At 37.3% G+C, this 15,397-nt stretch overlaps 1 protein-coding gene across 1 annotated transcript in view; it reads left to right on the top strand.

Moving 5' to 3' along the window:
• The window catches only part of LTBP1 (latent transforming growth factor beta binding protein 1), a 181,867-nt gene that overhangs the window by 118,002 nt on the left and 48,468 nt on the right, over positions 1 to 15,397 (top strand). The window contains exons 13-18 of the mRNA XM_065729120.1: positions 341 to 440; positions 1,050 to 1,148; positions 7,987 to 8,112; positions 9,244 to 9,369; positions 10,088 to 10,210; positions 12,661 to 12,780. Of these exons, the coding sequence (XP_065585192.1) occupies positions 341 to 440; positions 1,050 to 1,148; positions 7,987 to 8,112; positions 9,244 to 9,369; positions 10,088 to 10,210; positions 12,661 to 12,780 (694 nt within the window). The remainder of the gene's footprint in view (positions 1 to 340; positions 441 to 1,049; positions 1,149 to 7,986; positions 8,113 to 9,243; positions 9,370 to 10,087; positions 10,211 to 12,660; positions 12,781 to 15,397) is intronic.

Genomic DNA, 15,397 nt, shown 5'->3' with positions numbered 1-15,397 from the left:
ACTGTATACTTTTCTGTGATGCTAAATTACAATTAAATACTGTTTTTAAGCAATTAAAGACCAGAAGATAGGAGAATTATGGAGTTACAGAGCCAAACATTAGGATTAGAGTCTCCATGAAATGGCTCCTTCAAGTAAAACCAATGTTAAATCATATACCGTTGTTTAAAAACAGTATTCCTTGTTCTTTGTGTTTATATTGGTGATGATTAATGACTTGCTATCTAAAACCTCTCATGGGACAATATTAGCAGTTTCTCAATCCAGGAGTTTGTAGCTTCTTATGATAGCTGAACTAAGACATTGTTTTCAGAAAGTAGATTTCTACTTATTCTTTTAGGAATTAGTTTCACTTGATCAAGAAAAGCATATCCTAGAGCCTGGACAACCTCAGCTTTCTCCTGGAATTTCAACAATTAACCTGCATCCACAGTTTCCAGGTAACTTGTCTTTTAGTGACAGAGTGCTTGCAACTGTTTAAAGAATGGGAGAATAGCAATGGTAACAATTTATGAAAAATTGACTGTAACTTAGTAAACAATTTTTCCATGAGCAGAAAGGGTGTGGGGGGGAATAAATAAATAAATAAATACAACCATGGGAGCTGAAGCAGGATGAATTTGAGAAGTCAGCATTGATTCGGTGCTATGCAAGTCATATAAAACAAAAGATATGCTATAGACAAAAGTGTTATCTTGGAGTATGTGTGTGAGAATTTAAATGTCAGCAGAGTTAAAGTCTTATAACCCACTCAAGAGAAAACTTTATTTAGGTCTCTTCTTGTAGAACTATGCATAGCTTTAGATGCAGAAGTTTGAGTGTTCTTGCTTTCTTCAACACCTTAGTTTTTTCAGAAATGGTAAAGTGGTAGACCCAGTTACACTATTTAGTCTACTCCAGATCTAAGCAGAATAAACCAGTGAAAAGCCTCATAGTATCTGTCTAGTTTAGTATCGTGTATGAATGGTCTGAGGATTTAGGGTGTTTTGTTTTTATTTTTTGTTGGTGGGTTTTTTTTATATGATTGATTTCCATTCCATGTCACACAGTAGTGATTGAGAAAACATCTCCTCCTGTGCCTGTTGAAGTTGCTCCTGAAGTCTCTACTTCGAGTGCAAGTCAAGTAATTGCACCTACTCAAGTTACAGGTATTGTGCTTCTTTTTAAGTACTAAAACAAGAAATGACTGTGAGTTCCTGACACAGTAACTTGTTCCACATTACTTCAGAATTGGAATAGCCAAGACAGTATTGTTGTTGAACAGAAGGATATACTCTATGGAGAGGTAGAAAGAAAGAGGGTAAAAAATACCCCCAGAAATTAGAGTACTGTCACCAGAGCCAGGAGTGGGCCTTCCCAGGATTGTGATTCTTCTGCCTGTAAATGTATGATGGAAACAAAAATGGGTAGTCTGAGGTGGAATTACTCAATCTTCAACTGCAGACCAATAGTCAGTGTGAACATTTGTGCTTGTGAATTGCAGAGACAAATATGCATTTACAGCATTTTCAGTGGTTTAAAAAGATGCACAATTCTGTTCTGATGCGTTCGGAATCCCTAGTTCAGAGGGGCTGTGATTTATAACTGCAGTTTCTAGGCACTACCACAGTTCAGAAAATAAAAGTAAGAATGTACAGTCACTGAAGTGAATAATATCAAGCAGAACAGATACGGTTCAGTCTGGTGGATGTCCTGTGTGAGCTTTGCAGTCTAGCCAGGCTGTTAAGAGGTAGGGAGTTCAAAAAGTGACAAGAGGAACATCCTGATGCAAGCTTGCTGTCAGAGAAGTGCACAGTAGCAATCAGACAGATGAGATAGTGGCCGAGGAGTAGTAAAGTTTGCTTTTACATTGTCTGGAGGTAGAAGTTGAAAATATGAAGGGCAAGGAAGTGAGATTGTGGAAGTACATACTTATTTTTCCCTTCAAGACCACAAGAGGCCTCTGCAGGTAGAGAATGTGACAAACATTAGATACCGCTACAGGTGTTGAGTGATGTGAGCAAAAGAAACACTGAAAAGCAACATCGCATTATATTGTGAGCTACTAAATCAAGATTTGTGGATTAAATAAATTCCAAGCCAGGACAGAAACAACAGGACAGAGAGATTATGCCAGACTCCATAGGTTCATAGGTTCATTAGGTTGGAAAGGACATACAAGATCATCTAGTCCAACGATCCTCCTATCACTATCCCTACCCAACTACTAAATCAAATCCCTTAGCACCTCATCTAAACGCTTCTTGAACAGCGCTAGGGATGGTGCCTCAACCACCTCCCTAGGCAGGCCATTCCAGTGCCTGACCACTCTTTCAGAAAAGAAATGCTTCCTCAGGTCTAATCTAAATCTTCCCTGGCGCAACTTGTGGCCATTCCCTCTCATCCTGTCATCATTTATCAGGGAGAGGAGGCCCACCCCCTCCTCACCACAACCCCCCTTCAGGAAGTGGTAGAGTGCAATAAGGTCTCCTCTGAGCCTCCGCTTCTCCAGACGTGATGATGGATGGTGAGTTGGCAAGTTTCACCCACAGTCCATCTCCCTTCTGGAAAACTGGTAGAAGTGACTTTTTGGCAGTGATAGAGCAGGATTATGTGAACTAAAATCCCTGTTGTTATCCTGATTTTGTCCTTTGACACAGAAGGCTGTTAGGAAGCATCAGAAACCATTTTAGATATCTAGAACAGAAAATCTCTCAGTTAAAGTGAATTTTCTGTTTGAAAATGAAGGGGACTATTTCCAACGTGATCTTGCAAGAACTGAGACAGAAGCGAGCAAACTGTGGGCTGTTCTTTCAAACTTCCAGCTTTTCCTTTCTCTCTACTCGTTTTTTTCCATACATGCATGTTGTATGAGTGAGTCTTCTTTTCAGATCTTCTATCTGGTCTGTACAGCTAATGCTGTCCTGTAGAAGTTCATCACGTATTAATATTGAAATGATGATTAGCCTAAAAGGAAACATTTATGTTTTTTTAAAAGCAACCAATTTAAGAGAAGACCATCTGTGGGAATTCCCAGACTTTCGTGTGTTACACAGAGGGATGGAAGCTAGTTTTCCAACGGTTCACTTATCACATACATAACTGTAGGATTTTTCTCAACCATTTCTTATACCAGAGAGTGCCTGCCAGTATGAGAGATGCTAGAATTACATCGTGGTTTTGCAGTTCAGTAATCTGTGTATTTGAACTTTCTTCTTATGGTGCTCAGCTTAATGCTCTGTCATTGAGTTGAATGCCATTAAATTTGAAACAGCGAGTGTATAGGGAAATTGGTACTGCCATACTCACAGCTAACCATTTCTTACTCTGTATGCATAATTTTCTCTGTTGCTGTTTTTGTCCCATATGTTATAAGTGATTCCATGTTTCTATGTCAATACCTCTCACAGTGTTAGTTCTGGAACACCTGTGGAAAAACTCTTCAATTTCAGCTGGTCAGATATATTGCAGTTTTGATCTTAGTATCTCTTTGCTCCAAATCTGTGAACTTTCTTTCATGCTCTAGCATTGAAGCCCAATTTTAGCTCTTACATGGATATTTTCATGGATAGGTTGATTGAACTTCATAATTGGATGAGAACTTGCTGATCTAGTTCAGCATGCCCTGCAGTCTTTGAATTCCTACTTTATCATTCTGTCTCTTAAATTCCTATTTTATCATAACCTCTAACACACAGTGTGTTATCTGAATGCTGAAAGTTTTGACCATTTCTCTCCTTGAAATACATGAAGGCTTCTCTGAAAGTAATGCCTCCTATCTTACTATGTCTTCCCATTACATCAGGGGCAGATGGTGGTATGGCAGCAGAGGCTGAACCTTCCCACCAATATTCCCTTACATGTTGTTGCCGTGTGACAGATGGCAGCAGGGCTGCAGTCTGACAGAATGGCATCTGACGTGGAAGTGCGTATGAAGCAAAGGTGTGTCACTCAATTCCTCCATGTGGAAAAAATGGCACCCACTGACATTCATCAATGCTTGCTGAACATTTCTGGAAACCAAATGGTGGATGTTAGTATGGTAAGGCAGTGTGTGGTGTACTGCAGCAGTGATAACAGTGTTGTGAAAGACGAGCTACATTCTGGATGTAGCACAGCTGTCACTCCACAGAATAGTATCTGGATCATCTTATTGGTGCAGCTTGCTGGATTATGACCTGGGAATTGTGTATGGAGCTGAATATCAGCTTCAGAATATTGGAAACAATGGTGGCAATGTTGGAATATTACAGAGTTTGCACCAGGTGGGTCCCACCAATGCTCACACAGGAGCAGAAAGAACACCATATGCAAGTTTGTCAGGACCTACTGAGCTAAGGCTGAAGGTGACAGTTTCCTGGATTGATTACATCATTACTGGTGACAAGATATGGTATACCCACTGTGACTCCGTGGAGTAGTGATGTGAATTCCCCATTCCAGAGACAGCCTTATGTAAGGTGATGTGCACTGTCTTTTGAGATAGGAAAGGGGTTCATCTGGGTTTCCCAGAACCTGGACAAATAATCAATTCTGACCACTGCACTGTGATACTGACTAAGCTGAAGACTCAAACTTGCAGTCAGATCAGAGAAGAACACAGCCTTTCTTCTGCAGCATGATAGCATCAGGCCCCATACCATCTTGAAGGCAGTGGAGCATATTGCCAGTCTTCAATGTACTGTCCTACCAAACCCACCTCAGAGTTTGACTTCCATCTGCTTGGGCTGATGAAAAATGAACTACATGGGCAACGTTTTCCTGGAAACTATTTCATCATAGCAGTTGAGAACAGTGGATCACCTCCACTGGTTCAGATTTTTGTTAGTACAGCATGCAGGCTCTTGTTCATTACTGGTGAAAATGCATGGCTAATGGTGGTAGCCATGTTGAAGGAGTGTTTTGTAGCTGCAACTGTGCTCTATCAGATTATGTTATTGTGCTCTCTGTATCTGTTGCAGTTTCCACTGAAATAAATAGGAGACGTTACTTTAGGAGTACTTTCATTACATACTACATACTTTCATTAGGAATAACTAATTCTAGCTGTTTGATGGGTGGTTTAACCCACCAAGGCTTATGGAGAAATCTAGAATTTTCCATCTTGCAGTTGTGCATTCTATAGTTAACCTTGTGGTTACATTTTAGTGTTTTTCATGGCTACCATGACATCAGCATTTGCATTTACTCATTATCTAGACTATTTACTTAGTACCTGTACTGCCTTGTGAAATACTACTTCCACTTCTTCTGAATGTCTTTCCAATGGCAAGCACTATGTGCCAAATCTTGTTACTGTGTGTACAAGTCACGGAATTTGATTTGTGTGAAAACTGACAATTCTCTGTAACCCTTCTACTTTGCTGAAGAATTTGCCTTCTGCCATGTCCAGAGTGAAAGGAAATGTTCCTTCTGCATTTTCTACTTTAGCTCTTTGCAGTCAGTGCAGTGTCTGAATGCACCTTTTATCTTGAGATAAACGAGGAAACCTAGTACTTAATTCTTTGAGAGAATGCCATGGTCTGTTGTTTTCAATCACTCTAGTCTTTTTTCAAGACTTACGAGTGAATAACTAGCTCTGTTTTCACCCCTAATATTGTCTCCTAAGAAATGAAAGTCTCGTGTTTGCAGAGAATAAATCTTCATATAAGGTAAGTAAGTTAGGTTTGGGATGAGTTACAAGCGTTGCTTTTCTGACTCTCCTTGGCAAACATTAGAAGTGACTAACCCCATGATTGTGTGCTTTCCTTAGTGCCTTTCACAGACTCCTGTTTTAAATTTTCACGCCAAGTGAGTTTGGTATTTTTTCCTTCAAGACTTCAGACTTCAAATTTCCCCTGAACTACTCTGTGTCAATTTCTATGCTTCTGTTCTCCATTGCCTCTCTGTGTATACACTACAGTGAGCTATTTCTTAATTTCATGTTTTTTCTTGTTGAGCTTGAGTTGTATGTTGAAATTTGACTTTGCCTTTTTGCTTAGCATGTGAATTTACAATGTATATTTGCAATACACAGTATTTGAATAATGAATGAATAATGGGGGAAAAAGGATAATTCAGGTTGCTTAATGGTTTTTCATTTTTACTTTTTTTCTCCAAAATCAAAGTTCTTTGTAGGTTCTTAATAGCTAATATTAAGATATAACATATCTTATATGTGAAATCTTAGCTGTGAACATATCTTATATGATTACAAATCTTAGATATATAACATATCTTATATCTTAAATAACAGCTTCAGTGTCCTTATCAAGAAACCAGGTTATTCATGGATTAAGTCTTTCTTAATGAACTTTTCAGTCAGCCCTTTCCAGAAAGATTTCAAAGGTGTTAATTCTTCTCACTGGTAGTAGTAGTGTTGTAAATTTATACTTTGCATAGAGAATGCTTCAAAAGGTTTACTTTTACTTTTTTATGTTTTCTTAAATTATTTATAAGACTTTAACAACAACTCACTTGTAGAATTCTTGGCCACAGATGAGTTCTATAGACAGTCTGCTCATATCTTCATTGCAACTTACACATAGCTGGGGTCTTTGAGAGGTGTACACTTCATGGGACGCAGGTCTGCATCTTCTACAAAAAGCAGATGCAGAGTTACTCTGAGATCGATTTTGAAGCGGTCGTTTAATGTTTTTGTTCTTCCTTTTTGATCTATTAAAGTTGTCTTTTCTACATCTGTGTGTCAGAAAGTGAAATTAACAGAAGTGCAAGTAATATTTCTTACATAGTAGAAACTTGTCTAAGTCATTGTCATGGAAGTCAAAGGCCATGGAAATTTCACTTACTAAAAATTTGAAAACACAAAGCTTAATGTACTGTATATACACAAAGTGTCAGATTGGCTGGTGTCAGAATTAACACAGGCTCTAAAGTAATTGCAATGTCCAGGTAAATACTTTGTATTTGATATGGTAGAAATAGCCAGACATACTACTTGGTTTTCCAGTTCACATTCACAAAGTGAAATTGTGCGTGGTTTAGTATTTAAAAAAAAAAAAAAGCTTTTAAAAGATTAATTTTATTCGTTCAGATATGACCAGTGTGGGTTTTTGAGCTGTAAATAATGTATATAGGGTCTGAATCACCCAGCTGTTGGAGGTATTATTCTATCCCCACTCAAACCCTCCTGAATCTATGGAAAGAGTTTATTTGTTTCCTCATGAAAATGAGTGGAACTAGAAATTGCAGTAAACAAAATTTAATTAGGTTATTACATGATGTTATAATTATTAGATAATCTGTTGTTCAAATACAGTTCCAAGTGTTGTTCAGATATTTAAGAGATAGTAAAGTGCAAATGAGGTAAGATTTACAAGATAAAATCTTGTGTTAGATGAACTGAACGAAGTTAGTTGAGGTGATTTGAAGGATCTCAATTCTGCACTTTCAGATTTAGCTGAATTTAAATGTGGCTTGTTTCTGAATGGTCTGAAAAAAATTGATCTTTTTTGTAGACTGTAATTTCTTTCTAAAAATTTACCATTTCATATATAACCTTAATTCAGTTTTCACACAAATGTATTGATCAGTATTCTTTGCAGTAACATGCACACTGGGAAAATTTCAGAAATGACTCATAGGGGTGAAGCATCCATTGCTGCCCATTGCTGAATCTCCTTACCTTACAAACACATCCAAGCTATTAACAGATTTGTATTCTTTAAAAAATAATAATAATAATTAAAAAAAATCAGAAACCCACCATGGATATTTTCTTACCCTTGTCTATAAAGATTAAATTTTATATTCTTTCTTATATTCTTGTAGCCTATTTTTATGTTTCTGTTTATAGATCTTGGATGAGATGTGATAATATGTCACTAGGAAAAGCCTGAATGGCTTCTATATCTACCAGAGAGTTTATCTATTACTGAAGCTCAGGACTTAAAAGCTTGATTTATAGTGTCTCTTAGGCCATGTTTTCTTGGATTACAGAATATTATGCATTTAAACAACTTTATGGGAGAATATAATTTTAAATTTTGTTTTGTTTTGTTTGAATAGAAATCAACGAGTGTACAGTTAATCCTGATATCTGTGGAGCAGGACACTGTGTTAATTTGCCTGTGGGATACACTTGCATCTGCTATGACGGATACAGACTTAATGATGAGCAGACAAAATGCTCTGGTATGAATGGATGTTTTCAAAAATCTTCAATAACCATGTTATGAAATGTTTGAAATGTGGAGTCTAATCAGGAGGGATATGCTGCAGAGCAGCCAGGAGCTGCTTCCTCTACCAAGTGGTTCCAAACTATACAGAAACTGTTTCTTGTATGTCAAATCAAGTTTGCCAGCTTGTCTCAGATGCAGCTTTGCACCACTCAGAACTGAATGTAAATTTAATTAAAGTCGAATGAAAGACTTTCCTTTGTGAGATGAGAGAAAAAGGGATTAGACAGACCATCTCTTCTCAGTTCTGAATCAAGTATCTAAAATCATCAAACTGATAGGAAAAAACATGCCTCTGTTCAGAGAAAGAATGGCCAAAGTAGTGCCTGTTTCTCAGAACGATTTGACAAACAACCAGCTTTGCAGCTGGACAAAGTCCGGTCGTTTTGTTAGGCCTTTCCTTTCCAATCTCTTGTAGGATAAGAGAAAGAGTACTGTAGGCATCCCAGAAACACATTAGGACATCAGTAAGTGAGGTCTTTGTCCCCTCAAAGCTACTGAGCTGTGGAACAGGAAGCTCCGATGAGAAAGAGGCAGAGCCCAGGCTGGCTCTGAATGAGCCATTTCAGATCTGGAAGCAGTTGAATCCGTGTCTTTCGTCCATTCAGAGAATGCTGGTTTCTGTGTAGCTTAGATCAGGAAGACTTTGTTGTATCATGTTTCCAGATTGTATACCATCAGCTTTTCATGCTACCAAAAATCCAGAATCTTCACAGTGATATGCATGCTATCATATGCAACTATCATATTTAAAAAATAATTTGCATGCACACATACATACCAAATGGCAACTCAAAATCCTTCCATTTCATCTGAATTGTATTAATGTCCAATGCTCGCAGCTTGTGCTCCGCTCACAGTGCAGTGATTTGAATAGTAATCATGACATACTCTTCAGGCCAGTGCCTGAAATCATATAGTCTAAGCCAGTAAGAGTATTTTTTTCCAAACAAATCTACTCAATGCATATTTTCAAATAGTTAAAATAATTACAAGACTATCTTTTCAAAAGCATCATGTATGACCTTTGAATGAATCAGAACTAAATATGTTATTCTGTAGTCTTAGATTTTTATTTCTTTTATAGATATTAATGAGTGTAATCAGACACCTCATCTCTGTTCTCTTGGACGCTGTGAAAATACTGAAGGAAGTTTCCTATGTATTTGCCAAGCTGGATTCATGGCCAGTGAAGATGGAACTGATTGCGTTGGTAATTACTGCTCTCCTTCACAAAAATGAATCAAGAAACTTATCTAAACCTCCCTGAAATCTCCTTTCACCTTTTATCCTCAATGTCATTGGTACTGGGCTGGTGTCTGGAAGTGTTTTTAACTTTCTCTCTCCAGGTACTGCGGAGAGTATTTGAGTGGTTTCTCCTACTGATCTGTTGAAAAAACAACAACAGCAACGACAAAACAAACCCTTGAAATTATTTAGTATCATATTTATTTAGGAAAGCTATCATTTGGTACAAACATCTTATGTGGTGGGAAATAAAATATTCAAAACTTTCAGTCACTAGCAGCTGTAACAAACCATATTTCTAGACATAACTGCAAACACCCAGGGACTTTGCAGAGTAACGGAAGCAGATGGAGAAGCTGTGATCTTCCTTAGGTTAGTGCTGCCTTGAGCACAGGACACACACAGTGGCAAGTGATGTGTTTGTAACCACAGGGCGGGCTGGTCCCTGCCTCTCTTTCTATCACCTGACTGTTTCTAGATGTTATTCCCTTTGATTACAGGCAACAGGGTAAAGGCAAAACTACTGAATAATAAGAACTTCAGGGCTGTGACTTGCAAACAACTTGAAAATCTAAGTTTATTTACTAATGTTTATTTATAGCAGAGTTTAGGAGTGATGCAAGCATTTGTTAATTTCAAGGAGGATCAAAGTTTCTCTTAACATCTCTTTTTCATCTCTACAGATTTTGATGAATGTTCACGACCTCATACTTGTGGGGAAGGTTTCTGTATAAATACTGTTGGCTCGTATAGATGTGAATATTGTGACAGTGGGTACCAAATGAACAGGAGAGGTGAATGTGAAGGTAAGTTTGGACTCTTCACCAGTAGTAACACAGTAATGTTTGCCAGGCCAAACAAATGCAATAGGAGGAGGCGTTTGTTCAAGTTGACTATTTCCTTATTGACTGCTGTTTCGGATTTCAACAGCAAACTTTACATCTGTTTATTTTTAAAGAAAGCAAGCCATTGTGTAGAAATATTAAAATAACTCCACAGAGATTTTTATATGTTTATTATTTTTCTACCTGATAATTCTTTTAATTCATTTCAATTTCCATTTGCTATTTGTTTTCAGATGTCTTGGCACAACAGTATTACATCTTTCTCTGTTCAGATTTCCTTTATCCCATTCTACTCTGCTTACTTCCACGGGTAATTTCTTTAACTTAGACTTACTGCTGAATTTCTCTCACATTTAGCTTGCCTTCAGGTCATTTAATTCTCCCATGTACAGCAGCTAAAAATGACAGGATGTTCAAAAGGGCATTGATTGTTTTTATCTTGCAATATGTCCTGGACAAGTAAGTTACAATTTATTCATATCACATCAAGTTCCAAATGTTACTGCTGTTTGAAAAGATTTTCACTGCCTGCTGTTCAAGGGAGGCTTAACACTGAGGCGTGATCTGCAAAGGGAGAATTCTCAGAGGGAGCAAGCTTAAGCAAGGAACCTTTTCAGTTATTTGATGTCTGCAACTGCACTTCAATTTCTCTTATCCCGATTTAAGATGCTGCAAAGGAATTCCCCCAGTATGGACGAAATCTGGAATGGCTTATACTGCTTTATCTCAGGACAGTTATTTTAGCAGCATTTGCCATGGAATCCATGGTTATTGTTTCCAAAAAGATTGGGTAACAAATGATGACTATTTTTTTTTAATTAGTTTGGAAATATATATCGAGCAGATATTTCATGTTGCAGGAGATCCTAGGACATCTGAACTTTGCGTTCTTTTCCATTGTGTAATTTTTGCATTTTTTTTGGTTGTTTTTTCCTCTTTATTTTCAGCACGAATTATGAACTGAAAACCACAGGCAGCTGTTTCATTTTAATGTAGTTTTTATTCATCCTTTATTCTAAATTACCTACGACAATACATTTTTTAACATATTAGGTTGCCTAGCAGATAAGCAACATAAAGTTGCTTTGGATATTTTTGCTGCTCTGAGCATTACGAAGACATTCCTCTTTCTATTCAGACAGTTTAGAAAAAAAATAGAAAAAAATTAATAAAAGTGCTCGTACAACTGTTTTTCCAAATCTTCTCTGTCAGTAGGGAATCTCTGTTATTAAAATAGACTAAAAAATCAGAATATCATGGTGCATCAAATTTCTTATTAGCTTGTATTTTAAGTAGTGTGGTAGTGTAATAATACGTAATCTCCAAAATTAAGTTTTCTGCTGGAAGTTATTTAAGGTTACTTTGGGGAAAATCCCTCCTACACTAAATCCATCAAACCAAGGAAATGACACATTCAGGGAATCATTTTGCCATGTCATTACACCTACACGTTATAGTCAGCCTACTGACAAATGTCAGATTCCACAAATAGCTCCTTTATGCCTCCTCCCCACTTCAAAGACAAAAGCAAAAATCCTCTAGGCTGCACATAATACCATAATACAGTTCATTTACACTTCCTTGCCCTGTCTTAATTCTGTGTTCAAACTATATACACACGAACATCATTGTGGCCCCAGCTGGGGAGACATACAGATTGCATGTATGTTCTTGCTGAGCTCATTGTTCATGGAGTAGTGTTACAGGCATAGTGGAACATCACTGCAAACAAATAACTATTTCTATAAAAAACTTAGAGGTGAGGCCGCACCTTGATCACTGTATCCAGGTCTGGGCCCCTCACTACTAGAAATTCACTTGAGGCCCTGGATTGTGCATTTTTGCATGCAGTCTCTATTAGATTGTATATGCTTCATGTATTGTGGGTTTCTGTGGTGCAGGATAAGAAGTTATTAGTTGTTGCTTAGAGCTTAGCCATGAATACTTGAGTTTTTCAGAACCTATCTCTTGCTTTACCATGAATAAACTAGGAATTCCAGATTCTTTTTTTTTTTTTTTTTTGCTTTGAAAAGCCAGAGTTTGTCATTCTAATGCACTTCCACAGTTTCTATGTACCTTAAGACAATGCAGTGATTAGACAATTGACATAAACAAAGGGATTCATTCCCATCTAAGCCAATAATCTGATCTGTGTTGTGCAGTGCCTACCAAGGAATTGCAGTGTAATAGAGAATTCAGATTGTTTCATGCACTGTGATCCAGTTTCTTTCTCAGTGATGCCTCTTCACTGGTCTGAATGTGTTCCAATTTGCACCTTCCTGGGTATCTTACAGAAAATACACGACTCTTTAGAGTGTAAAATTAACACAGTGAGAATAATCACATTAGTTTACTGTTAGATGTTCTGATGTGGTTTTGACCTGTATTTCCTTCTGTGTGCTCTTTTGAAGACATTGATGAATGCATGTCCCCAAGTACTTGTCCAGATGCACAGTGTGTTAATGCTCCTGGCTCTTACCAGTGCATACCCTGCAGAGTGGGATTCAGAGGCTGGAATGGACGGTGCCATGGTATGTTCAGTACTGCTACTGTTTCTGTTTCTGGTTATGGTTCTTGTTTGGTGGTGCTGTATTTCCTATTTCATTAATGTTAAAAGCATTGTGATGTATGTCCCCATTTCATTTGATAATAATTGAGAATACAATTTTTTGACATGTCTTAAAGTTCTCAGACACAGGAGATACATGGAAATCTTGTTTTAATGTAGATAAATGAGAAGACTAGACTGCAGGCCATACAGTTGTCATTACAAAACAAATTACTGAAATAAAAATATGTCACTGTTAAGGGATTTATTATTGGTGAAATGCTAGTAAGCCACTGTTTGGAGGTGTTTAACAAATTGAAAAATCATGAGAGTGCTGACTTGTCATTGTGTCTGGCAGGTTTTTCTATAGACTAGGGTAGTTTGCTGGTGAGTCGTGTTACTAATACCTTAATTATCTACTAATACCTTAATTAACTCTTTGCAGTTCCAGCAAACTGTGCATTATTCAGCAGATCTTTAAACAGCCTGTCTCACCCTCAGTTAGCTCTTTAGGACAGATTTTTGTCTGTTTGTTTTAAAATAGGCAATTCATTTTTTTTCAAATGAATTTTAGCTGAAATGAATTTACCTGAAATAAGGTAGAGGTATGAGAGTTAATTTACACACTGAAAAAAAGAAATAAATTCAATTTCAAGTGCCATTTCCTGTGCCATTTCTGTTTCCACTTCTAACCCTAAGTTCTGGAAACTTTGAGTTGACCTTAGTTGTGAAAGACAGTGCACAGATCTGCTATACGTTTGGTATCTCTGCCTTCATGAAAATAGTCTGGTTGAAAATGTGATGGCACACCTTTCACTTATTTCATTCATACTAACCAGCTTAGTAGGAATAGAATGAGCAACAAGAACTCATTGCACTGGTCAGATTTACAAACAAACGTTTAGGGAATAAGTATTTGTTCTCAGATGCAGATAGGTCTTTTCCTTTTATTACTATAACTTCTTTTTTTCCCTTGTTTTATGGAATCTCACATTATTAGTGATGTGATTAGTCTTTGTTTTCTATTTATCCTGGACTTACATCATGTTGCAGATGAGTTATATACATTTTAGGAAATGTAACACAGATAGTTTGTCTTACAGCTTTGCAATGTGGTACCATTTAAATACACTGCGAAGGAAAATATTTGCCAAGATATCTATGATGGGTATTTAAGCCCATTGTTCCATAAATGTAGTTGCTTCTAGTGTTAGTTTAGGTCAGTTGAAGCTCTGCTGATTTTTCTCAGAGCTGTTTTCACTAATTTTGATTTATTTATTTTTATTTATTACCTCAGCTCATTCCTCTGCCAGCACTCGATGTCCTAGAAAGCACAACATAACAATTCTAGAGTTCTCTTATGCTATTTATATTTTAACCTTCCAAGATTTAAAACCAGGAACATATCTGTTGCTTAATAAAGGCAAGTCTATCAATTCACTTCAGACTTGTGTAGAATATATTTAACTACAGTTCAGCTGGGACCATGCAACGTGAGATGCGTATTGGAAGAGATTAAAAATAAGCACACCCTGCCTCCATAGGCTGCATCACGTGTCATGTGCTTCTGTTGTACAAGGACTATTTGAATTATTTCAAGTTCACTTGCAATCACTGTTCTTTTAAGTCATTCTCTGTCCAAATTTGTACACTTTCTAGTGATGTATCATGATATATAATGAAACTGAGTAGTCTCAGAGTCAAGAGTACAGTACTGTGTGTTGATGAATAAATGGGGGGAAAAAAGTTTGACAATAATTTTTAGACCATTTTGTCCTCATAGTTATCACTATGGTGAATTTTGCAGCTACATAATTAAATAAGATTAGAGACTTGGTCAGAAACTTTCAAAAGCAGTACAGAGGTCAACAAAGCTGCTCTATCCACTTCTGGCATGGCTGTAAGGAGCTTCAATAGAATCACCTACAGCTCTGGACTTCATCTCAGAAGATTCAGGTTCTGTTTCTGGCTTTTTCTGTTTCAGGCTTTGTGGGGAAGTCTCTTGATCTTTTAGTCTCATCCAAAACCAAGAAATAATATTGCAGATCTTGTTTTCAAGTAGCTTGGAGAAAAGCAGATGAAAAGCAATCTGTAAGAAGCAGGTTTGTTATCTGTAGAAGCAAGTTCAACTTCCAACTGACTTGAAAAATACTTGACTACTGAGTTAGGTTCTGTGTGTTCTAACAGGATAAATTATAGAATCATAGAATATCCTGAGTTGGAAGATAATTACAAGGATCACCTAGGCCTACACAGAACCACCCAAAAATTGTGTTCAACTTGCCACCAGCTAGAATCCTCAGATCCCTTTCCTCAGGGATGCTGTCCAACTTCTTGTGTCAAGGGTTGCTTGGTCCCAGGTGTGGGTTCTGGCACTTGCTCTTGTTCAGCTTCATGCAGGTGTGGTTACCCAGTTTGTAAATCTCTGCAGGGCTTCTCCCTTCTCGAAGGAATCAACCGCTTTTACCAATGTATTGTCATCCACAAACTTCCTTAGTATAATTTCAAGTCCCACATTCAAGTCATTTACAAAGTTTGTGGGTTTTTTTTCAGTGAGATCATTTTGAAATAGTAGGAATTTCAAAAATTCATCTTGCAGC

This window comes from Cyrtonyx montezumae, unplaced genomic scaffold, assembly GCF_038088225.1.
Source record: "Cyrtonyx montezumae isolate F1298 unplaced genomic scaffold, pur_monq_1.0 scaffold_0, whole genome shotgun sequence".
In the NCBI taxonomy this organism is placed as follows: Eukaryota; Metazoa; Chordata; class Aves; order Galliformes; family Odontophoridae; genus Cyrtonyx; species Cyrtonyx montezumae.
Note: the sequence above shows the minus strand (reverse complement) of the source record. Positions and strands in the feature narration are given on the sequence as shown.